The 24143-nt window shown below is 53.8% G+C and overlaps 1 protein-coding gene across 14 annotated transcripts in view; it reads left to right on the top strand.

The window, feature by feature from the left end:
• Nucleotides 1-24143, top strand: part of DLG4 (discs large MAGUK scaffold protein 4) — a 30546-nt gene that overhangs the window by 1984 nt on the left and 4419 nt on the right. For 3 of the 14 annotated variants that reach the window (XM_032139715.1, XM_058431034.1, XM_032139712.1), the window contains 11 exons: nucleotides 9638-9802; nucleotides 13556-13609; nucleotides 13750-13800; nucleotides 13993-14117; nucleotides 14216-14385; nucleotides 14488-14624; nucleotides 14770-14914; nucleotides 21315-21610; nucleotides 21792-21894; nucleotides 22033-22147; nucleotides 23873-24049. In XM_032139715.1, coding sequence (XP_031995606.1) covers nucleotides 9638-9802; nucleotides 13556-13609; nucleotides 13750-13800; nucleotides 13993-14117; nucleotides 14216-14385; nucleotides 14488-14624; nucleotides 14770-14914; nucleotides 21315-21610; nucleotides 21792-21894; nucleotides 22033-22147; nucleotides 23873-24049 — 1538 coding nt within the window. Of the gene's footprint in view, nucleotides 1-269; nucleotides 781-9637; nucleotides 9803-10995; nucleotides 11012-12621; nucleotides 12862-13555; nucleotides 13611-13741; nucleotides 13801-13992; nucleotides 14118-14215; nucleotides 14386-14487; nucleotides 14625-14769; nucleotides 14915-21314; nucleotides 21611-21791; nucleotides 21895-22032; nucleotides 22148-23872; nucleotides 24050-24143 lie in introns of those variants that run through there. The other 11 variants (XM_032139717.2, XM_032139714.1, XM_058431035.1 and 8 more) reach the window with 9 other exon arrangements.

The following is a 24143-nucleotide window of genomic DNA, read 5'->3' as shown; positions in this document are numbered from 1 at the left end:
CCTCCCTCCTGTATTCAAATAACCGTGGGTGCTCCCAGCCCAACTATAGATGCTTCCTTCTCTAAGAAATGAAATCCAGCCTCATCGTCTTTGCTGTCATTGCTGGTGGCTGGCCAGGTCTCCATGTTTGCCTCAGGGCCTCTGTGCTTCTGCTTCTATCTCCTTTCCCATTATCCGGGTTCCTGCCAGCACGGAAGGAGTTAACTCTGCCAAGGCACCCCCCCCATTCTGGCTCCTAGCTCCCTCCCTCCCTCCCCCTGCTTCCTCTCTCCTCCTCTCTCCCCTTCCCTCTTCGGCTCCACGGCTCCCTCGGCCGCTGCCGTTTCCAACCCCCCCACCCCACTCCCCCGCCACGGCCCCTAGCCCCTGGCCGTTTGGCAAGACCCCCCCCTACCCCGGGGCTCCCCGAAATCCAGTTCCCCTCCCCCACCCCAGCTCATGCCCCAGCCCCCGAACTCCGGGGCTGCCAGCCCCCGGTGCCCCCGCCCCTCCTGAGAATCGGGGTGTGCTCCCCAAGCCCCCTCCCCTCCACTGGGGAGCCCCTTTTAGGGCCCCCTTCCCCTCCCTCCCACGCTCCCCTCCCCTTCCCTTCTCCAACCCCCTCCTTCCCCTCTCACCCCTCCCCCCATCCTGGCCCCCCCTGCAAAAGTGGGGTGCGGAGGGGGGAGGGGTGAGAACCCACGGAGGGGAGGAACGAAACTCCGATGAAGTCAGAGCCCCTTACCCGCCGCCGCGGCCAGGCCCCCCAACATGGACTGTCTCTGTATAGTGACAACCAAGGTAAGCATGATGGGGGGGCTATAAACTGGGGGGAGGGTATGAGTTTGTGGGGAGGGGTTAGTAGGCCTTATCTGGGACTGGCGCCCCTGGAGTGGCAGCATCAGAAGTAAGATGTATTTGGTGGTCTTAATTTAGTTTTGGGGTTCACATCTGAGAAAATGCTGGATTCGGCCACAGGTGCCCCCTGGAGTGATCCCTTTGTACCTGTAGGGAAATGGAAAATTTAGAATGTTCCATGGTTTGGGGGGCCTGGTGGGTTTGGGGGTTCATCAGCGCTGTTTGAGGGAGACTTAAATTTAAGGAGAAGCCTGGCTCATAAGGGAGTCCTGCTGGTGTATGTGGGAAGGTGGGCTATGTTGGAGGGTTCCTCTTTCCTCCCCAGGGAAAAGCTGGCTTCCAAGGGCCTTGTCTAGTTTTGGGGGGCTCCTGGCATGGGGTAAAGGTTATTGGTTGTGAGTGCCTGACTGGTCTGGGGGTGTCAGCTGGCGGGCAAGGGGTGGGCCTTCAGACTCTAGAACAAGCATCTCGTGGTGGCTGCATTTAGGGATGCTCTCTCAATTTGAGGGAACTGTTAATTTAGGGTTCAGTCATATAGAATGGAGGTAGTTGGAAGTTGTCAGAGGGCTGGGGCCCTGGCATGGGATCACTTGAGGGAATGGACCAGGTGAGGCAAGGATTTGGGGGTACTCCCATAGGAGGCAGAAGATTGCAGCAGCCGAGCTTGCCAGCCCCTGAGGAGGAGGATGAGAGGCTTAGGGAGAGAGGGGATTTGAGGAGGGGGACCGGGTGGGTGGTGCACAATTTGGGGGTGGCCCAAAGGCAGGTGCCCAATGTCCCCATCTCCTCCCACACTGTATCTAGCCCTGATCAAGAGAGAGGGAGAAAAGCAGATTTGTGGACTGTTCCAGATACCCCTGAAGCTTGGGATCAAGGTGGGGGAGGACACCTGGATTTAAGGGTCCCTGAGGGCTTATGACCGAAGTTACTGAGGTTACTGGGGTGAAAAGGTGTAGGAGGAGGGCAGGGCTGGTAGCGATGGGGATCTGTGCAAGAGTGTCCCTCTGGTTGGAGCCTGGCAAAGGCAGGAGATCTCGGATGGAGCACAGGCGAGCTCTTGGTGGGATGCGGATACCTAGGCTCTGCTTGGAGACTCTGGGACTGGAGAGCTGGATGCCTGGTGTGTGGAGGGAGGCTTGGGCGGGTGGCAGGCAGCTGGGGGCTGGGGGGTGGGACAGGAAGTGGGGGCCGGGGGAGGCGGGGTCCGGGTGAGTCACAGGCTGGGGAGGGGGTTATATTTAGTGGGAACTGCAGCTTTTCATGGGAGGGAGCTGAGGACACACATGTTCCCTGCCACAAACTCACACATGTGTGTACACATGCATTGTGCATGTGTGAGGATGGTTGGAAGAGATTGGGGGCTGAGGACCTTTAAATCTGGAGCCCCCACCCTCCCTCCACCAGGGCGTCTTGCTTGTCCCTCATTCTGTGGGTTTCGGGCTTTCTCCCAGGCTGCCTCTTCCCCACATCCCCTGTAGTTTCGGTGGATTTTTATGCCTCAGTTTCTCTGGCCTGGTTTCCTCTGCTCCCGCTGTTTCCTGCCCTTAGGCCTGTCACTTGGCCTTAGGCTCCCTGGCTGTGGTCCCCTGTATTCCAGGTGTAAATAGAAAGCCCGCTGGAATGTGTGGGCTCTGCTTCCAACACGTGAACACACAAATGGGAGCGAGGGTGAGGGGCTTGCCAGCACTGGCAGCTATTCTGGGTGGGTGGGTGGCCTTATTCATTACCCACTCCAGACTCCTACTTCTTCCATGGAGCCCAGGGTTGAGCATCCCTGAAGGAAGGAGGCTTACAGAGCAGATCATGCATTTGGGATTTACAGAGGCGTGGAGACCCAGGCTTGCCACATTCCTTGGCTGAAAAACTTGTCAGCCTCGGTATGGCGGGGACTCCAACTCCCATAAGGCCCCGAGGCACAAGATCCCTCAATGTTAGAGGGTTGCTGCCCATGGCGCTGTTGGGAGTTGTGGTTCATCTCTATCCAGGGCAGACAGCAGAGGGTAGCCCAAGAGGAGCCTGCAGGGGGCACATGGCTCCCGCTTCCCCAAATGCTGGATGGGGTAGGGAATGCTCAGGCTTTGCGGTCGTTGAGCTCCGCAGCTCTGCCTGAGTCTTCCATCTTTCATTGCCTATATTTAGACTCCTGCCGCAGTAATTTAAGGAACATTTATTGAAAGCCTACTACGTGCTAGGCCCTGTGTTGTGTGCAAACTCCACTCTACAGCGATCACTTTGTCTTTCTTGGTGCCTTTATCTCTGCCAGCATCTCTCGTCTCTGAGCATCCCTTTCTCCCACTCCGCCCCCGTCCCTCCCCCTTTCCCCGCGCTGCTGCCGCCGTTGCCATGGTAACCGGCGACGACTGAAGCTGCGTGGCGGACTGGAGGGCCGGGCGAGGGTGGCGGAGGGCGGAGCAGAACAAGTGGGGGTGGGGATACAGTGGGGGAAAGACTGAGGCTATTTGCCAGAACCCCAGGAGCGAAGCGGTTAAACCCTCCGGGTGGTCCTTATTGGGCAAAGCCGAGATGCCGGGGGCGGGGCAGTGTGGCCGACGGCCTCATTCATTGGCCGGCAGGGGCGTGGCGGAGGGACAGTGTGGGCGAGGCAGGGGGAGCGAACGGGCGGGAAGTGGACGGAGGCGTGGCCTCCCGGGCAGGTGGGCGGAGTCTGGCTTACTCTATCGAGGGAGGCAGCAACCCTCGGAAAGGGGAGGAACCTTGGGGCTGGGTTGCCTGACCGAAATGAGGGCGGGGCTGATCTGGGATGGGCGTGGCGTGGCCCCCAGTGCGTAAAGGAGACAGGGTTTGAAGAGCTATTGTCCAAGTAACTTCAGGGCGCGGGGGTCTTTGGAAAGGAGAATCCGGGGGTTGGGAAGTCTGACGTCTCAATTTTCCTAAGATGGAGGTCTGTTCAGATTTCATCAGAGCACCCCTCCTACCTCAGCTCTGTGTTCCCAGGAGACGGTTGCTAGGCGACAGCAAAGTCCTTGATTGCTGCGTTGCCAGGCAACAGAGAAACGGAAAATGGAGGGAAAAGGGAAATGGGGGATGGGGAAGGGTCTTTATGGGCCATGGCGCCCACTGGTGGATAAGCAGGGTCTGCACGTTTTCTATTCTAGAAGGAATTTTGAGTCCAGCCTCTTCCGCACTGACTCCTTGGATCCTCTGGTGATCCAAGCCTTCCTACCAGATATGAAACTAGGACATTGGGGGTCATCTTGGGGGCGCATGTAACAGATGCCGATCAACGGGGTCAATCTCGCTTGGGTGAGAGTCTAGGGAAGTCGTCATTTCTACCATGTATGGGCATTTTATAGAAGTCAGCCGATTTGAGGAGACCCCTCACTGGGTTTTAAGAGCTAGAAGGGTGGGCGTTCAATGGGAGAATATTTGGAAGAGAGGCTTTCAGGTTAAGTTGTTTGGGAGAAAATGGAAATCTCTGAAGAGACCTGAAAGAGGCGGTTGGGACTGTTCTGGACGATTTGTGGGTCATTGCAAATTGCCGGCCCCTATCTTTGGTGTGTATTTTTTGAGGCCTGAGTGTGGAGAAGATATATTTGGGAGAAATCTTCTGACAAAGTTGGAATTCAGAATTGTGGAGGGGATGTTCTGGGCAGCCAGAAAAGGGTGTAATCTATGAACCCCAGGGGTAAAGAAAAGGAGAGGAGGTGCCGGGTGCGGTGGCTGACACCTGTAATCCCAGCACTTTGGGAGCCCGAGGCGGGCGGATCATGTGAGGTCACGAGTTCGAGACCAGCCTGGCCAACATGGCGAAACCCTGTCTCTACTAAAAATACAAAAAAATTGGCCGGGCGTGGTGACGGACGCCTGTAATGCCAGATATCCGGGAGGTTGAGATAGGAGAATCACTCGAACCCGGGAGCCAGATGTTGCAGTAAGCCGAAATCGCGCCATTGCACTCCAGCCTGAGTGACAGAGCGAGAATCTGTCTCAAAAAAAAAAAAAAAAAAGAAAGAAAAGAAAAGGAAAAGGAAAATACTTTTAATTAATTAATTAATTAATTTATTTTTGAGACCGAGTCTCACGCTGTCGCCTAGGCTAGAGTGCGGTGGCATGATCTCGGCTCACTGCAATCTCTGCTGCCCAGGTTCAAGCGATTCTCCTGCCTCAGCCTTCCAAGTAGCTGGGATTACAGGTGCCTGCCACCGCGTCTGGCTAATTTTTGTAGTTTTAGTAGAGATGGGGTTTCACCACCTTGGCCAGGCTGGTCTTGAATTCCTGACCTCATAATCCAACCGCCTCGGCCTCCCAGAGTGCTGGGATTACAGGTGGGAGCCACCGTGCCCGCCCCAAAATTTTTTTTTAGAGATGGGATCTCACTATGTTGCCCAAGCTGGTGTTGAGCACCTGGCCTCCAGCGATCTTCCCGTCTAAATTTCTTTTTGTAAGAGTTTTGGAAAAAATTGACGAGGTTGCTATTTAATTTGGAGGGTCTGCTTTAAAGTAGATTAAATATTTCCTGAAATTGGGTTCTGGTGTGGATTTGGAGACTGGCATATTAAGAAGTCATGAGTATCTGATTAGATTCGGGGGTTTGGACAGGGGATCCCCAACAAATTGGAGGACTTGTTATTTGGATGTTTATATTAGAGCAAGAGTACTATTTGCACTAATTGCAAGGTCCCTGTTAGTGGATTGGGAGATAGATGTGATATAGAAAGGGATGATTTAGCATATATTAATTTGGGGGGCCAACAAGGCTCTGTGGTTCCTTAAACTCTTGAAGAAACATGGGCTGCCTATCAGGTGGGGCTGGACTGCAGGGGAGAACTATGCTGGTTAGTGTAGGAGATGCCTTGGAATCTGAGGAGATGCTATCCACAGCACCGATCTTGCGGGGGTTTGGTGGGAGAGGCAGTGTAGATCCCTTGGGGATTCTTGTGAGAGAAGTGCCGTTTGCTTCCCTGGACTCTGGGAGTCCAGTAGTGACGAGATGTCCAGTGAGGTTTTGGAATGGTTTGGGGTCTCGCGATGTTGGGGTTGGGGGATTAGATGGGATGGAATAAGGGGTCCCTGAGAACTAGAGAGATAAACTGGTGAATTTAAATCTGTCTCTATTTGTAGAGGGGTCGGAATAGAAGTATACTGTGGAAAGTCAAGTTCACAGAGAAACAGCGTGAACCAGGGAAGTTGGTGGCTAAGAGGGTCTCCCCTCACCCCTCTCTCTCCCAACGTGACGCTCTCCCTTACTGCGCAGGCGCCGTTCCCCCCCTCCGGCCGCAGCCTCCAGTTGCCGCGGCCGCCGCAGCCCCCGCCCCTCTGCCCCTCCCCCTCCCCCAACCCCGGGACCCTTGATATCCCACCCACCCCCTTCCCTCAGTCCCCCTCCCCTTCTCCATGTCGGCTCGGAACAGATTCGCCTCCATGTGTCTCTGCGTGGTACGTGCCGCGGTATGGGCTCCGGCCCCGCTCCCCTCTTCCCGGACCCCCGCAAATATCAGGGTGCAAGCTTCAAGCGTTGTCGTTCTTCCTTCTGCTTGGTGCGGGGTCTCTGGGTTGCAACTTCTCGCGGACAGGCGCCGTGGGTCGCCCCTCTTATCATTCACTTTGACTCACACCCCTATGTTTTGGGGGTGCAAGCCTCGGTTCCAGGTCATTCTGTGCAACTGGGGCTCCGGTGAGGAGGGGGCCAAAGGGGAAGGAACAACAGCGACTCCATCCGTGTCCCCCATTCCCCAGGCCTTTTACTTGTTTTAAGCCCTAATATTTTGGGGGTGCAGACATGTCCCAGTAGCATCTGAGTTGTCTGGGTTAGGGCCCTGAGTCCCAGTAGGATAAAGGGTGGGGGGGGTCCTCCTTTCCCATCCTGCTTTAGTTGCCCTGTAATCCAAGACTGAGAGGTACTGATCCCCCACCTCCCCAGCCCCCCAGTCTGCAGTTTCAGAATTACTCTCCCCCACCCCCGCCCCTCCAGACGTTTACCCCCGCCCCCCTACATGTACGTCGAAAATTTCCAGAGACTGAACCTAGTCCCTAACCGCTTCCAGCCACATTCTGGAAACCCTGGTACCCATTTCTTGTTCTCCATTTTCTCCATGTTGCCTCCCAATCCTGAGGAGCCTTTTCTTCAGTGCCAGACACCACCCTCCCTCCATGGGGGCGGGGCAGGGAGAGGTATTGGGGGCTCGCTGAGATAAAAGTTTACCTTCATTTCCTCCCTAGAATAAATGATGAAATGGCCCTCCTCACGTTTCCATTTTCTTTGGGTGCACGCTGACATTTCCTCCTCAGATTCAGGAATTTTCTCTCTGAGGTGGAGTGAAGATGGAGGGGCACTGGACTCAAATCCTCCTCCAGACTCCAAAACTTAGAGCTTTGGTCCTAATTTACCTTGCAAGGAATTGGAGGCCTTGTGAAGAAGAGTGGATAGCGGAGAGCGGCTTCCACCCCTTCCCCCAGGTCTCCTCAATTCTGGGGCTTGCCCCTCAGCTTGTGCACTGCCCAGGTAGAAGACCACCTTCTCAGGATGTGGAATGAACAGTCTCTGTTGGCTCATAGAACTCCTTTATTCAAGACAGTTCAGCCTTGGAGGAGGGCTATTTTGTGTGTTCTCCTATGTTCCTTCTCTACTTTTTGTGCCCATCGGATTGAAATCTGGAGTTCAGGATTCTCTCCAAGTCTGTGGCCCAGAGAATAGACTCCATCTTGCTGAGCCCCTGTTTTCCTTCTTTAAGACTCTTTAAATGTATCAGGGTGCTTCTTGATTCGAGTTGTCTCTGTGTTCTGGGTTTGAGAGTTTTCGTGCTGACAGGACCACTTCCCTTCTCCCATTCTCTTATTGTACCCTTACTCGACAGCCAAAGTTGTGTTATATTCTCAGCCTTGATTCATCATCCTTAACATTTTCAGAATCCTACTCTAGGATTGGCCATTGACCTTGATAAGCTTCCTCCCTTTTGATCTCACAGCTGCTGCCCTCTAAGTATTAGGGCACTCTGAGCCTCTCAGAAACTTTTGGGAGGGAAATTCTGCTCTCTCTCTCTCTTTTTTGTTTTGGAGAAAGAGTCTCACTCTGTCGCCAGGCTAGAGTGCAGTGGCATGATCTCGGCTCACTGCAACCTCCGCTTCCCAGGTTCAAGCAATTCTCCTGCCTCAGCCTCCCGTGTAGCTGGGATTACAGCCATGCGCCACCACGCCCAGCTAATTTTTGTATTTTTAGTAGAGATGGGATTTCACCATGTTGGCCAGGCTGGTCTCTGACCTCAGGTGATGTACCCACCTCGGCATTATAGGCATCAGCCACTGCTCCTAGTCTCTCTCTCTTTTTGAGACAGGGTCTTACTCTGTCGCCCAGGTTGGAGTGCGGTGGTGTGATCATGGCTCACTACAGCTTCCACCTCTTGGGCTCAAGCAATCCTGCCACCTCAGGCTCCTTAGTAGTTGGGACTACAGGCGTGCACCACCATGCCCGGCTACTTTTTGCATTTTTTGTAGACAGGGTTTCACTGTGTTGCTCAGGCTGGTCTCCAACTCCAACTCCTGGGCTCAAGCTGTCTGCCTGCCTCAGCCTCCCAAAGTGCTGGGATTACCGTGCCTTCTCTTTTTACCCATGTGTACTGGGCGGTGCATTCTGTCTTCTTCAGTCCCTGATACCTTCCCCTTCCTGAACCTGGACCTTGGAGGGTCTGTCTCTGCGGAGGCCCGTTCCAGAGGAGAGGAGCAGGCGAGGGCAGAGGCGGACAGGGAAGGACCCAGGCAGAATCGCTCTCTTCTTCTGCTGTCTCCATCTGCCCTTTTCCTCCTTCTCTGGCCCCCAGTTAATCTCATTTTACTGTTGTCCTTATTAAGCTAGCACAGGAGGCCCTTGGGATGGCAGCTGATTAACTGGGCAGGGAGTCAGGGGTCGTGTTGGGCCTCTCACCCCAAAAGACCAGAGGGAGACCAGAAATTCACTCTGAGGCTCAGCATGCTACCCTCCTCCCCAACTAGGGAGGCTGGCACTCATTCTTACCCCTGTCCTGAGCCCTGCTGTCTCTGTTCTTCCCCTTCCTCCCCCAGCCCATGCCCTTATAGCATATCCGGATTAGCTGGCTGGGCTGTGGGCTGTTGTAGGGGTAGGGCCAGACTCCTGGGGCCCCTCTGTTGACTGCTTGGAAACCAGCAAGGGCAGCGAACTGGACAGGCTTAGCCTTGTCCTGTCTCGGGGGCTGATGCCAAGTACCTTCTGGTGGAAGGGGCTGACTTCAGTCCTTGCCTAAGGAGTGCAAGGTAAAGGAGAGCCAATCACCCGTGGGGTAGAGGCTGCAATGGGGAGACTGAGGCCATGGAGGTGGGGTGCGGGGAGGATGCCATGCAGAGTAGGAGTAGCCAGAGGGGTAGGAGAGGGGAAGCTAGAACAAGAGTGAGTCTGAGATGGTGAGAGAAGCAAGGAAGTTGGGGACTGGATGTAGAGAATGGAGATGTGAGTGTCGGGGGCTAGAGCTCTGAGAAGCTGGAGAGACTCAAAGATGAAGGTGGCGGGGAAAGGGGTGAAGACACAGATGCCAGAGGGGCTATGCCCACCAGAAGGCCAGTGTCCCAGGATGTGAGGAGTAGGAGTTGGGGGATGGGATTGGGACCTGGGGATTGATGAGAGGTGCTGAGGCCCTGGCGGGAGAGGGGACTGTTGGGAGAGTGGAGGGAGGGGAGCCAATGGGCTTGAGGAGAGGGAGGGGGAGGAGCTGGTCAGGCCCCAGGGCCTTCCGCACTGCACAGGCTGGGGGAAGAGGCGGCGGCCAGGGCGGCCTGCCTGGAGCCTGAGGCACCAGGCTGGCCCCAGTGACACCTCCGTCCCCATCCCCAGAAATACCGCTACCAAGATGAAGACACGCCCCCTCTGGAGCACAGCCCGGCCCACCTCCCCAACCAGGTAAACGCCCCCGAGCTGGTGCACGTGGCGGAGAGGAACTTGTCCCACCTCGAGGCTGGCCACGGGGTCGTGGGCCACGCCCACCTCTCCCCCTTCAAGGTAGGAGACCCTGGTGGCCCCCTCCCCAGTGCGGCCCTCGGAGCCTCGGAGCTGCAGCAATCCCCAAGGGCCGGTAGGGTGAGAGAGAGCCGTGGGGAGGGGGATGCTGGGACTGGGGGCGGGGGTTTGGGGCTTGGGCTCCTGGGGTCTGGGGGAGGGGGCGTTTGGGGAGCTGGAAACACCTTGGTCCCACAGAGGAGAAACAGGCCAGGCCAATGGAAGTGGATGTAGAGCCCAAAGCAAGAATGTGTGTGCGTGCGCGCGTGCCTGTGCCTGTGTGCGTGTGCTGTGTGTGTCTGTGCCTGTGCATGTGTGCAGGCATGCGTGCCTGTGCGTGTGTGCGTGTGCTGTGTGTGCACGCATGCGTGCTTGTGCGTGTGTGCGTGTGTGCGTGTGCTGTGTGTGTGTGTGCGCTGTTTGTGTGCCTGTGCGTGCGCTGTATGCGTGTGTGTTGAGGTGTGTGCATCCCCCAGGAGGCCCCCACGCCTGGGACCTCTTCATTCCTTCACACCCCCAACCTCCATTTCCATTTTCTGTGTCCAGAGCTCTGTTCCAAGCGCCTGCTGCCCTCATTTGCTCTTGTCCCTTCTCTGCCTCCTCCCCCTACCTCCGCCTCTGGGCCTGGCTCGCCCTGTCCCCAAGTCTCCAGCCCTTTCCATCTGTCTGGCCTGAGACTTCACATGGTGGGGCCTTGCTGCCTCGTCCCCTGCCCCAGCCTTTGCTCCACTCCTGAGCTCTCTCCCCGCTCTGCAGCCTTTCCTCCCTGCTGGCTGGCTGGCTGGCTCTTGATGCTGTCTCTCTCTTCCTCCCACGCATTCTCCTCTCCCTCTCCCTGATCCCCAGCTCAGGCCGCTGGGGCCTGATCAGTCCTTTCCCTCATCAGTCCTCTCCCTCTGTCAGCCAGCTCCCCTTTCCCATGTTCCCTCTTTCCTATTCATCTTCACCTTCTCTCTTTTCCTCCTCCCCTCTCTCATCCTCTTGGGTTGTCACCTCTGCCATATCTTCTTTCTGTGCCCCTCTGCCCCCTCCATCATCCCCCACCACCTGTTTCCCTTTCTCCTCTCTGCTCACAGCGTCCTCCTGTCTCCAGCCCCAGGAGGCCTGGTTTCTGGGGCCTTCCATTCTCCAGTCGACTTTCCATCTTCCCCTCCCTCCGTCTCCTCTTCTGGGGACACAGGATGGGGAGGACTGGAGAGCACCAGGCAAGCTGTGAGATTGAGGGGACACCCGGGGGGGTCAGGGTGGGGATTCTAGGATGTTGTGGGATGCTCTGGGAAGGAGGAGGTTGCTGACATTTCACCAAGAAGATGGGGAGGAGGTCTCTGAGCCTAGGGAGTGGGCAAGCAGGTTCCGGAGTGAGAATTGGCAAGAGAGGAGTTGGGGGATAGGAAGGGTAAGAGGTCCTGGGTCAGGGGCTGGATAGGGATAAGACTGTGAGATCAGGGCAGTGAATGGAGCTGACAGAGCAAGGAAAGGAAGGCCCTGGAGACAGGGATGGTACAGAGTGTTTGTGCGAATTCTATGGATGCTAGGAGTGAGGGAAAGAAGACTAGAGATGCTTTTTGCAAGGCAGGGCCATTAAATCCCTGAGCAGGGGGAAGAGGAGGTAGGGAGCCTGAGGGGTGGTAGTTAGTACAGAGCTGCTGTGGATCAGAGTTTAGGAGCAGAAGAGGGTGGAGGGAGAGAGGGTTGGAGGCCATAAGCATGGGGTGGAGGTCTCAGGACAAGACCTCACCTGGGGAACAGGAGAAGCCCCAATTTTCAGAAGAGACGGGAGTTGACTGAGAAGTGTAAGATTGTTACTTGAGAATAATCTTGACGGTATGAAGGTAGGGTAAGGGAGAATAGTGATAAACTCTCTGGGGAATCAGAAATTGAGATGGAGTAGCTGGGTGGGGTGGCATGTGCCTGTAGCTACTCAGGAGGCTGAGGTGGGAGGACTGCTTGAGCCCAGGAGTTCAAGGCCGCAGTGAGCTATGATCACACCACTGCGCTGCAGCCTGGGTGACACAGCGAGACCCTGTCTCGGGAAAAAAAGAAATTGGGATGGAGGATGAGGCCACGACATTGGTAAGGGATGCGGCTGGAGGGTGCGATAGGGCCAGGGAAGCGGATGGAGAATGGAGGCTGGGGTTGGAAGATGGATGTTGAAGGGCAAGACAGGGATGGAGATGGAGCGTGTGGGATGTGGGCAGAGATAGGGATGGGAAGCAAATGAATGTCGTAGTGGATGAAGGTGGGTGTGCTGGGAAGGAGGTTCCAGGATAGGAATGGGGATGGGGATTGAGGATGGGCTATGGGATGGAGGATGAACACGTGGATGAGATTTTGGCAGTCAGTGGCTGTTGGTTGGACAACAGCATTTGCTGAGATGTGAAGGGTTGGAGGGTGGTGTTAATAGATTTATGGGTGTCAAATCTATGAAACAGCTTGAAAATGGTCGGTAGTTTGTAGGCTTGAGAAATAGCAGTAGGAGAGGGGAGGGACCCCTTTGGACGGGGAGAGCGGGAAGGAGACTGGGGAATCCTAGTGCTTGGGCGACTGCAAATACATGTTTCTTTAAGGAGGAAGTAGGTTGGGGACCCCGGAAGGAGGCTCTTGGCGGCCTCCCCCAATTGCCATAGAGACGTGGCTTCGGTTGCCCTGGCAATTGGGGAAGCCCCTAGGACCGGCCTAAAGCTGGCCCCGCCTGGGAGTCTAGAGACCAGGCGATTGACGTCAGGGACCTGGGCACGCCCCACTTTAACCCTTTCCCGAATGAAGTGGGGGGAGGGAGTAGATGAGCGGGATAGGACCCGGATGTCTTTCACCACTCCCCCTTCCTGACGTCCTTTGCACTGCGTAGGGTGAGGGGCGTAGGGGAGCGAGGAAGGCAGATTATTCAGGATGCGCTGCGCCCACAAACCTCTTCAGCCCGGCCTCCTCTCGGCCTGGCTAACGCGGGGCGGGGCCCAGGGCAGGAGAGGCGGGGCTAGCGGATCCCTTCTGCGCTCAGGAGTTTGGTCGGCCCCAGGCCACGCCCCACCCCCCTGTTGTCCTGACGACAGGGCCTCCTGGAGGTGGGTCTCCCCGGGTCTTGACTGGTCCTAGATACCGTTGCTAGGCAACACGGTCCCTAGAGGAAGGGGTGGATTGGACGGCTGGTTGGTGAGACCGAGGGAGGGGCCTGCAGCTGGGGGAACCCCGGATTCCCGGGGTGCAGGGTTTAGGGCAAATGTGGTGAAGGTGAGGGGCAAGTCTAGGGGAGGGTTATGAAAATCTCTGGGTAGATATGGGGGGTTGGGGGGATGGGGCAGGAAGTGGGGACCAGGACCCGGTGGACATGATCCCTGGGGTGTCCGTGTGTAGCACATAAGGCATGTAACACCCTGTGGTGTTACATCCGGTGAGAAGCTCCCTTCCCCCAATCCTACCCCCCTCTCCCCACTCTTTGCCATCTGCTGCTCCCCTCTCCGTCTGGCTGTCTCCCTTCCCGCTTCTCCTACACCTCCTTCCACATGCAGGGGGCCCCGGGCTGGGCAGAGTTAGATCCGTGCGCGTGTGCATCTGTGCGTGTGTGTGCGCGTGCGCCTGTGCACGCGTGTGCGTGTGTGTGTGATGTGGATTGAGGCTGGGCCCTTGAGCAGCTCTCAGGGTGGCGGAGTGGGCTTGGCTAAGAGGCTGAAGGGTAGCCACGCTGATGGGACTCTCCGTTATGGGCTCCCTCTCGAGTCAAGGCTCATGCTGCTTTTTGTCTCTTGTTTCCCCAAACAGGCCAATTCTCCCCCAGTGATTGTCAACACAGATACCCTAGAAGCCCCAGGATATGTGAGTTGTTTAGATTTTGGGGCTGGGGCCATTGCAGAAGGAAGGAGGGAGTAAGGGAGGGCAGCAGATGACAGGCAGGTTGTCAGGCAGGAATGTCTGTCTCACTGCTTTTGTGTTTCTGTCCCGTGCTGGAGTTGCAGGTGAACGGGACCGAGGGGGAGATGGAATACGAGGAAATCACATTGGAAAGGGTGAGCAGGCTCCTCCATCGGCAGTCTCCTTGGCCTCCCGTCCGTACCTTTCTTTCTGCCCATGTGATCTGGGTGGCCAGCCCCTCACCCTGTCTCTTCCTGCTCGGGCTGCTCCAAGCCATTTCCCACCCCACTTGCCTTGCCAGACTTGGGCAGTGAGGGGAGCTGACCCTCTTCCCCTCCTTCACCCAGGGTAACTCAGGTCTGGGCTTCAGCATCGCAGGTGGCACTGACAACCCACACATCGGTGACGACCCATCCATTTTCATCACCAAGATCATTCCTGGTGGGGCTGCGGCCCAGGATGGCCGCCTCAGGTGGGGAGAGGAGACAGGGGTTAGGATGCTTGGTCCCTGGAGAGGGAGGGCCAGGGCAGCAGGAAGCTCTTGGCTCAGGCCCACCTTGCTGCTCCCAGGGTCAACGACAGCATCCTGTTTGTAAATGAAGTGGACGTGCGCGAGGTGACCCACTCAGCGGCGGTGGAGGCCCTCAAAGAGGCAGGCTCCATCGTTCGCCTCTATGTCATGCGCCGGAAGCCCCCGGCTGAGAAGGTCATGGAGATCAAGCTCATCAAGGGGCCTAAAGGTAGTAACTCATTTTCTTCCCACCCCCATCCCAACTGTCCTGTGCCCCCAAGCCTGCTTCCTGGGCACCTGGGCACCCACCTCTGGCCTCCCCTCCATCCAGGTCTTGGCTTCAGCATCGCAGGGGGCGTAGGGAACCAGCACATCCCAGGAGATAATAGCATCTATGTAACAAAGATCATCGAAGGGGGTGCTGCCCACAAGGATGGGAGGTTGCAGATTGGAGACAAGATCCTGGCGGTGAGGACCCCATCTAGCCCATTTTCTAGCCCAGATCTGGGTCTCACCTACTAGCCCTGGCAGGCCCAAGTTCATCACTTCACCCCAGTGCATCTGTCTTGGGCCATTTGTGGCTTTGTCTGAGCTTTGCTTTCCTTGACTCCAGGTCAACAGTGTGGGGCTAGAGGACGTCATGCATGAAGATGCTGTGGCAGCCCTGAAGAACACGTATGATGTTGTCTACCTAAAGGTGGCCAAGCCCAGCAATGCCTACCTGAGTGACAGCTATGCTCCCCCAGACATCACAACCTGTGAGAGCCCTTCAAACGCCAAAGCTCCCCATGACCCATCCCGTTTAACCCATGACATGCAGTCCCATGACATCCCTGTAGCTGTCCCTCTTCAGATATTCCCCATGAAATAGCCACAACCTCTGATCCTTGCTGTTGTTGGAGAAGAGATGGAAAATCAATTACCATAAAAGAACTAGAAAAGATCGTCAATGATCTCTCTCCTGGAAGGCACAAAGCCTGGTTGGTTTTATGGCTAATTTTGTGAAATTCTCAAAGAATAGATATATATTTTTTTTTTTTTTTTTTTTTTTGAGACGGAGTCTCGCTCTGTCTCCCAGGCTGGAGTGCAGTGGCGCGATCTCGGCTCACTGCAAGCTCCGCCTCCTGGGTTCACGCCATTCTCCTGCCTCAGCCTCTCCGAGTAGCTGGGACTACAGGCGCCCGCCACCACGCCTGGCTAATTTTTTGTATTTTTAGTAGAGACGGGGTTTCACCGTGGTCTCGATCTCCTGACCTCGTGATCCACCCGCCTCGGCCTCCCAAAGTGCTGGGATTACAAGCGTGAGCCACCGCACCCGGCAAAGAATAGATAATTCTTCTGCTCTTCCAGAGTATAGGAAAAGATAAAAGATTTCACATTTCATTTTATAAGTCCAGTTCAAATGGTCACAAGGATAACGTAAAATAAGGAGAGTATAGACCCGTTTTGCTTCTGAATAGAAATACAAGAGTTTACAATAATATAGTAGCAAAGCAAACATGGCAGCATATTAAGGGAATAACATAGGGTTTGTTTCAGAAAACTAAAGATGGCTTAATATTAGGAAATCTCTTAATATGATTCATATATTAAAACGTTATGGGAGGCTAAGTGTGGTGGCTCATGCTTGTAATCCCAGCACTTGGGAGGCCAAAGTGGGAGGATTTGAGACCAGCCTAGGCAACACAGCGAGATCCTGTCTCTACAAAAAATTAAAAAAATTAGCACGTGCCTATACTCCTTGCTCCTTGGGAGGCTGAGGCTGGAGGATCGCTTGAGCCGAGGAGTTGGAAGCTGCAGTGAGCCAATGATTGCACCACTGCCCACCAGACTGGGTGACAGAGCGAGAGGAGAAAACGATATGATTATCTCAAATAGACATGAAAAAGGCATTTGGTGAAATTCACCATCTCTTTTGGATGAAAACTTTTAGTAAACTAGGAACAGAGAAATTTTCCTTAAGATGGTGAAGACTAGTTATCAGGAACCAGTAACAAACATTTTATAATGATACAATTTTAGCAGTGTGTCCATTAACTTATTTTTAAATTTAATTTTAATTTTAATTTTTTTCTTGAAATGGAGTTTCTCTCTTGTTGCCAAGGCTGGAGTGCAGTGGTGTGGTCTCGGCTGACTGCAACCTTTGCTTCCCAGGTTCAAGTGATTCTGCTGCCCCAGCCTCCCGAGTAGCTGGAATTACAGGTGCCCACCATGATGCCCGGCTAATTTTTATAGTTTTAGTGGAGACAGGGTTTCACCATGTTGGCCAGGCTGGTCTCGAATGCCTGACCTCAGGTGATCTGCCCTCCTTGGCCTCCCGAAGTGCTGAGATTACAGGCGTGAGCCACCGCTCCCGGCCTCCATTAACTTACAAAGAGGGCAGGGATGCCTCTTCCCACTGCTATTATTCTTCAATGCTTTAGAGCAGAGTTTCTCAATGTTACTCCTGACATTTTTGGACCCAATAACTATTCATTGTGGGGGGTTGTTCTGTGCCTTGTGGGATATTAAGCAGCATCCCTGGCCTCTGTCTATCAGATGACAATGGTACTCCTCCCCCCTCAGTCATAACAATAAAAAATGTTATGACAGAATTGCCCCAGCGAAATTATTGTGGTTGAGAATCACTGCTTTAGAGATTTCAGACAGTGTAACGAGACAAGAAGAATAGTTACATTTGGAAGGGAAAAACAAAAGTTATCTCTATTTGTAAATTATACTACTGTGCATCTAGATCAAAATCTAAGTGAATTAACTGAAAAAATATGGGAAGTTAAGAATGTGGCTATTTGTTGGCCGGGCGCGGTGGCTCATGCCTGTAATCCCAGCACTTTGGGAGGCCAAGGCGGGCGGATCACCTGAGGTCAGGAGTTTGAGAACAGCCTGGCCAACATGGAGAAATCTTGTCTCTACTAAAAATACAAAAACAAATTAGCTGGGTGTGGTGGCGAGTGCCTGTAATACCAGCTAATCCTGAGGCTGAGACAGGAGAATTGCTTGACCCTGGGAGGCAGAGGTTGTGGTGAGCCAAGATCGCGCCACTGTACTCCAGCCTGGGCGACAGAGCGAGATTCCATCTCAAAAAAAAAAAAAAAAAGGCTGGGTGCCGTGTCTCAATCCTGTAATCCCAGCACTTTGGGAGGCCGAGGAGGGTGGATCACGAGGTCAGGAGTTCAAGACCAGCCTGGCCAACATGTTGAAACCCCATCTCTACTAAAAACACAAAAATTAGCCGGGTGTGGTGTGCGTGCCTATAATCCCAGCTACTTGGGAGGCTGAGGCAGAGAATTGCTTGAACCTGGGAGGTGGAGGTTGCAGTGAGCTGAGATCTCACCACTGCACTTCAGCCTGGGCAACAGAGTGAGACTCCATCTCAGAAAAACAAACAAACAAACAAAAAAAACAGGCCAGGCATGGTGGCTCATGCCTGTAATCCCAGCACTTTGGGAGGCCGAGACAGGTGAATCACCTGAGGTTGGGAGTTCGAGACCAGCCTAACCAACATGGAGAAACCCCGTCTCTACTAAAAATACAAAATTAGCCGGGCATGGTGGTGCATGCCTGTAATCCCAGCTACTCAGGAGGCTGAGGCAGGAGAATTGCTTGAACCTGGGAGGCGGAGGTTGCGGCTAGCTGAGATTGTGCCATTGCACTCCAGCCTGGCCAACAAGAGTGAAACTCTGTCTCAAAAAATAAATAAATAAATAAAAGGAATGTGGCTATTTGTAAGATAAATAACAGGAATTAGTAACTTCCCAGCAATAAGAAGATGTAGTGAATAAAAAGCCCCCTTTTGCCATAGAAAAAATTTCTATAAAATTATTAGAAATAGAAACTTGACAAGAAATGTAAGATTTGTATGAAGAAAATGACAAAACTTTACTGAAGGACATAAAACAAGACTGGAAGGGGTGAGGAGTCACACCGTGTCTCTGGATGGGAAAACTTAATATGCTAAAGATCTCAACCAGCTCCAAATTAATCTACATTCCATTCAATCCTAATCAGAATTTTAATGTTGTTTCCCCGCTGGGAACTTGGAAGGTTGATACTAAAGTTCGACTGGAAATATTTGTGTGGAAAAGCTAAGATATTTTGGAAAAGAATAATGAGGTGTGGCAGCCCCTACAAAATATGAAATAATACTATAAAACCATATTAAAATCACATGGTACTATTCCTAAATACCATAATCTACCAAAAGGAACCTGGGCTCCTTGGAAGAAGGGTCTTTTTGACACGGAGTCTCGCTCTGTCGCCCAGGCTGGAGTGCAGTGGCACGATCTTGGCTCACTGCAAGCTCCGCCTCCCGGGTTCATGCCATTCTCCTGCCTCAGCCTCCCGAGTAGCTAGGACTACAGGCGCCCGCCACCACGCCTGGTTAATTTTTTTGTATATTTTAGTAGAGATGGGGTTTCACCGTGTTAGCCAGGATGGTCTCAATCTCCTGACCTCATGATCCGCCCACCTCGGCCTCCCAAAGTGCTGGGATTACAGGCCTGAGCCACCATGCCCAGCCAATTTAAAATCTTTGGCAATAAATGTATAAGATGAGCTTCTAACTTCTTTCATACTGGAGAACAAGGAAGGTATCCAAGACTAATAGGGTCTCAGCAAAGACACAGGATCCAAACTGAAGGGGCTTCTACTGGCCAGTGAAAACTCATTAAATATATTAAAATCTTTAAGGTCCTAATAATACTTAAAAATATTTTGGCTGGGCGCAGTGGCTCACGCCTGTAATCTCAGCACTTTGGGAAGTCGAGGCAGGCAGATCACCTGAGGTCAGGAGTTTGAGACCAGCCTGCCCAACATGGCGAAACCCCGTCTCTACTAAAAATACAAAAAATTAGCCGGGTGTGGTGGTGGGCGCCTGTAATCCCAGCTGCTCGGGAGGTTGAGGTGGGAGAATCCCTTGAACCTGGGAGGGAGAGGTTGCAGTGAGCCAAGGTTGCACCACTGCACTCCAGCCTGGGCGACGAGTGAAACTCCATCCAAAAATAAAATAAAATAAAATAAAAAACTGGAGGATGCTAGGCAATCTCATTCATTCTGAAATTGGTGAATAAAGGGAGAGAGGCATGCAGAGAGAGGCATGCATTTATCCTCCCTTTCGAGTGCAAACTACCTCAGAGAGTAACCAATAGGTTGACATAGGGCTGTTTTTTTGTTTTTTGTTTTTGCTTTTTTTTTGTTGGAGGCAGGTCTTGCTTTGTCACCCAGCAAGCTGGAGTGCAGTGGTGTGATCTTCGCTCACTGCAACTTCCGCCTCCTGGGCTCAAGCGATCCTCCCACCTCAGCCTCCCGAGTAGCTGGGATTACAGACGAGTGCCATCATGCTCAGCTAACTTTTTTTTTTTTTTTGAGATGGAGTCTCTCTCTGTCACCCAGGCTGGAGTGCAGTGGCATGATCTTGGCTCACTGCAACCTCTGCCGCCTGGGTTCCAGCAATTCTCCTGCCTCAGCCTCCCGAATAGCTGGGATTACAGGCGCCTGCCACTGCGCCCAGCTAATTTTTGTACTTTTAGTAGAGACGGGGTTTCACCATCTTGGTCAGGCTGGTTTTGAACTCCTGACCTTGTGATTCACCTGCCTCGGCCTCCCAAAGTGCTGGGATTACAGGCGTGAGCCACTGCGCCCAGCCTCAGCTAACTTTTAACTTTTGTCTTTTGTAGAGATAGGGTTTCACCATGTTACCCAAGCTGGAGGATTTTTTTTTTTTGAGAGGGAGTCTCGCTCTGTCGCCCAGGCTGGAGTGCAGTGGCACAATCTTGGCTCCTTGCAACCTCCGCCTCCTGGGTTCAAGCAATTCTCCTGCCTTAGCCTCCCGAGTACCTGGGATTATAGACGTGAGCCACCATGCCCAGCCAATTTTTGTATTTTTAGTAGAGACGGGATTTCACCATGTTAGCCAGGCTGGTCTCAAAGTCTTAACCTCGAGTGATCCGCCTGCCTTGGCCTCCACAGTGCTGGGATTACAGGCGTGAGCCATCATGCTTGGCCGAGATTTTTCTTTTTTACAGAAGAATTCCCACTAGTAAATGACAATCGCCACCATTTTGCAGTCCTTGATACATATCAGAACCAGGCGGTGATTGTCAGTGTGGCTAAAACTTATCTGAAAGGCTGATGGGGCACTAGATAATGGATGGACTGGGCTGATGACCCTGAACCTACCATTAATCTTACCTGACAGAAAGACAACCAGGCATTATTGCATCCTGTGGTGATGCTGTAGGAAGAACGTAGCGCTACCTATGAAGTATATAGGACTTACTAAAAAAAAACTCTGAATTGAACTTGAAACTGATCAAGCCTCCAGAATGAACTGCCAGTTTACAGGAGATACAGGGGCAGAGGCATAGGCTAAACAAACCACAGGAGGGTAAGCAGTAATTTCCCTGTTAGAATTTCCCTCATAGGCTGGTCAAGGTGGCTCATGCCTGTAATCCCAGCACTTTGGGAGGCATAAGCGGGTGGATCATTTGAGGTCAGAAGTTCCAGACCAGCCTGGACAACATGGTGAAACACTGTCTCTACTAAAAATACAAAAATTAGCTGGGCATGGTGGCATGCACCTGTAATCCCAGCTACTTGGGAGGCTGAGGCATGAGAATCACTTGAACCTGGGAGGCAGAGGCTGCAGTGAGCTGAGATCATGGCACTGCACTCCAGCCTGAGACTCCTTCTCAAAAAAAAAAAAAAAAAAACCAAAAAAAGAATTTCCCTCATAGAATGTGGGAAATTCTTTTAGACAAATGACCTAGTTTTTTCAACGAATGGATGGCAAGGAGGTGGGGGAAAAAAGAGAGAGAAGAATTTTATGGATTAAGAGATTTGAGTGACACAGGAACCAAAAGAAAACCCCCAAAGCGTAATATTAATGTTCCCTTTGACTTCCCTATCCCTGGCATACTGAGGACATATAACGTTCAAATCCTTTATCCCCCTAGGACAACCAGCCTCTGATGTCACCTATAGATTCCTGACCCCTGATGTCACTGTGATCTGATATCCCCTTACCACCCCACCCTGGCATCTCTGGCAGAATACCTTCCCTTCCACCTAACTTTGGCTCTCCTGGCATCCCGGGGAGAAGGTTGGGTGGCGGGTGCTGTTTCCCTCCAGGCACTTTCATCTCTGCCCTGTCTTCCTCAGCTTATTCCCAGCACCTGGACAATGAGATCAGTCACAGCAGCTACCTGGGCACCGACTACCCCACAGCCATGACCCCCACTTCCCCTCGGCGCTACTCTCCAGTGGCCAAGGACCTGCTCGGGGAGGAAGACATTCCCCGAGAACCGAGGCGAATTGTGATACACCGGGGCTCCACGGGCCTGGGCTTCAACATCGTGGGTGGCGAGGACGGTGAAGGCATCTTCATCTCCTTTATCCTGGCCGGGGGCCCTGCAGACCTCAGTGGGGAGCTGCGGAAGGGGGACCAGATCCTGTCGGTGAGGGAAGGCCTGCCCCTACCTGCACCACCCCCTCCCCACAGGGCAGAGCGCAGAGCTCTTGGGGAGGGGCCTGGGTGGGCTGCAGCCGAGTCCTCTTGCGGTACCACTCCCTGCTCCACCTGGACCCAGAAGTGCTGCCTCCTGTCTCTGGTGACATAGCCTGTCGTCCTCTCTCTAGGTCAACGGTGTTGACCTCCGAAATGCCAGCCACGAGCAGGCTGCCATTGCCCTGAAGAATGCGGGTCAGACGGTCACGATCATCGCTCAGTATAAACCAGAAGGTATCAGGCTGGAAGTTCCTTGTCTTATGAGCTAAAATGGCCCTTAGAACTCTTTGTCAGCTGATGGCTTCAGTAGGGGAGGACAGGGGTGGCAGTAGGATGGGGACAGAGCTCAGGAACCTCCCTGTCCTTCCTCAGAGTACAGCCGATTCGAGGCCAAGATCCACGACCTTCGGGAACAGCTCATGAACAGCAGCTTGGGCTCAGGGACTGCGTCCCTGCGGAGCAACCCCAAAAGGGGTTTCTACATCAGGTCAGAGGCTTCCCGGGCCGGGCTCCTCAGCCCCTCTGCATTCCTGGGCACTCTGTGCCTGGCTCGGGCCTCAGCTGCTTCTCCTCTCCACCCTGCCTGCTCTAGCTCCCCACCCCAGGCCTGAGGCGCAGCCAGGGTTCATGGGCTTGGCTGCACAGGTTAACATTTGAAGTACTCCCTATCGATGGGAAAATAGCCTCTGCCCCAAGTATCCCAATTGCCTTCTAGCCCCTGGTCATCCCAGCACTTCCCCGGGACTCCCAGGCCACCCCATAATTTGGCATCTCAAAGGTTAGTGCTTGGTGAAGCAGGGTCCTCTAGGGTATTTGGAGTGTTGCCCCAGCCTTCATGTCCCTATGGGCAGTCCCGGAGAGGTGGGCTGCAGCTCTGTGGTGCCTGCCCCCGTCTCTCCAGCGGCATTTTGCTCCCCTCTTAGGGCTCGTCTCCATTGACTCTTTTTGTGGCTTAGGTTTCTGCCAAAACACACCTCTTTCCTGCCCCCGGGGGTCACCCCTCCACTTCTCTCCCTCTCTGGCCCTGTGGCTTGCATGGGCTCCTCTGCTGCTGTGCTCTGCAGATGTCTCTCGGAGGTGTTTGCCCTGGCTGACCTCTTTCCAGAGGTCAAGACCTGCACTTCTGGCCATCTGCTTTCTGGCCATCTCCACCGGGATGTCCCACAGGCGTCCCACACTCAACATGTCCCACACTGAGCTCATCATCCTGCCGTGGACCTGGGTTCCATCTTGCTGTGCCAGCAGTTTCCCTCTTGTTGAATGTTACCACCAGCCACCCAGACGCTGGCTCCCACCTGAGCCCTTGCTCTTCCCTTCCTCCCTGCTCGGGTCCGGTTGGTCCCCAAGGTTGTTCTGACTCCCAGTGACCACAGAGGTTGTGTGGTGGCTCCCAGGGGGAATGTCATCTGGTTATCACACTCCCAGGGGGCCCGGGGTCTCCTCCCTCCTCCCCAGGCCCATTGCTTTCCTCCGCATCTTCATTCCTGCTCTGGTTCTGACCCCAGGGGTTGTGACTTACTGATAGAAATTTGATACTGGTAAGGGTAACCATTATTTGGAAACACGGGACATTTTCTTTTTCTTATGAATTTGGGCAGATTCAAAGTTACCCCTGTGACTTTATGACGTGCATGTGTACTGCACACTGCTTTCTTTTTCTTTTTCTTTCTTTCTTTCTTTTTTTTTTTTGAGATGGTGTCTCGCTCCGTTGCCCAGGCTGGAGTGCAGTGGCGTGATCTCCGCTCACTGCAAGCTCCGCCTCCTGGGTTCACGCCATTCTCCTGCCTCAGCCTCCCAAGTAGCTGGGACTACAGGCACCCGCCACCACGCCCTGCTAATATTTTGTATTTTTAGTAAAGACGGGGTTTAACCATGGTCTCAATCTCCTGACTTTGTGATCCGCCCGCCTCAGCCTCCCAAAGTCAGCTGGGATTCCAGGCGTGAGCCACCACGCCCGGCCCAAACTGCTTTCTTGAGAGGGTCAAGTTCAAGCCCTCCCTCTGGAAACTGTGCTCAGTGTGGACTGAGTGATGGCTAATAGTTGTTATGAGTTATAGTCAGCGTTTGGTCCCCACACAGTTTTGGGTTCCTCGGCATCCATAGCTCCCATGGGAGTGCCATCTGCAGACCTCTGGGCCAGGTCTCAGGGTGACTGGGGCATCCTTCCTGGAGTCCTCAGCCGGGCTCTGACCAATAGCCACTTGCCCTCCAGGGCCCTGTTTGATTACGACAAGACCAAGGACTGCGGCTTCCTGAGCCAGGCCCTGAGCTTCCGCTTTGGGGACGTGCTGCATGTCATCGATGCTAGTGATGAGGAGTGGTGGCAGGCACGGCGGGTCCACTCTGACAGTGAGACCGATGACATTGGGTTCATCCCCAGCAAACGGCGGTGAGGCTCCTGGGCTCTGTAGCCTTCCTGCCACAGGCACTGAAGTTCCCAAGTTCCCCTGGGGTGGGCAGCCAACAGGGGATGGGTTTGCCCT

This window comes from Hylobates moloch, unplaced genomic scaffold (assembly GCF_009828535.3).
Source record: "Hylobates moloch isolate HMO894 unplaced genomic scaffold, HMol_V3 SCAFFOLD_19, whole genome shotgun sequence".
In the NCBI taxonomy this organism is placed as follows: Eukaryota; Metazoa; Chordata; class Mammalia; order Primates; family Hylobatidae; genus Hylobates; species Hylobates moloch.
Note: the sequence above shows the minus strand (reverse complement) of the source record. Positions and strands in the feature narration are given on the sequence as shown.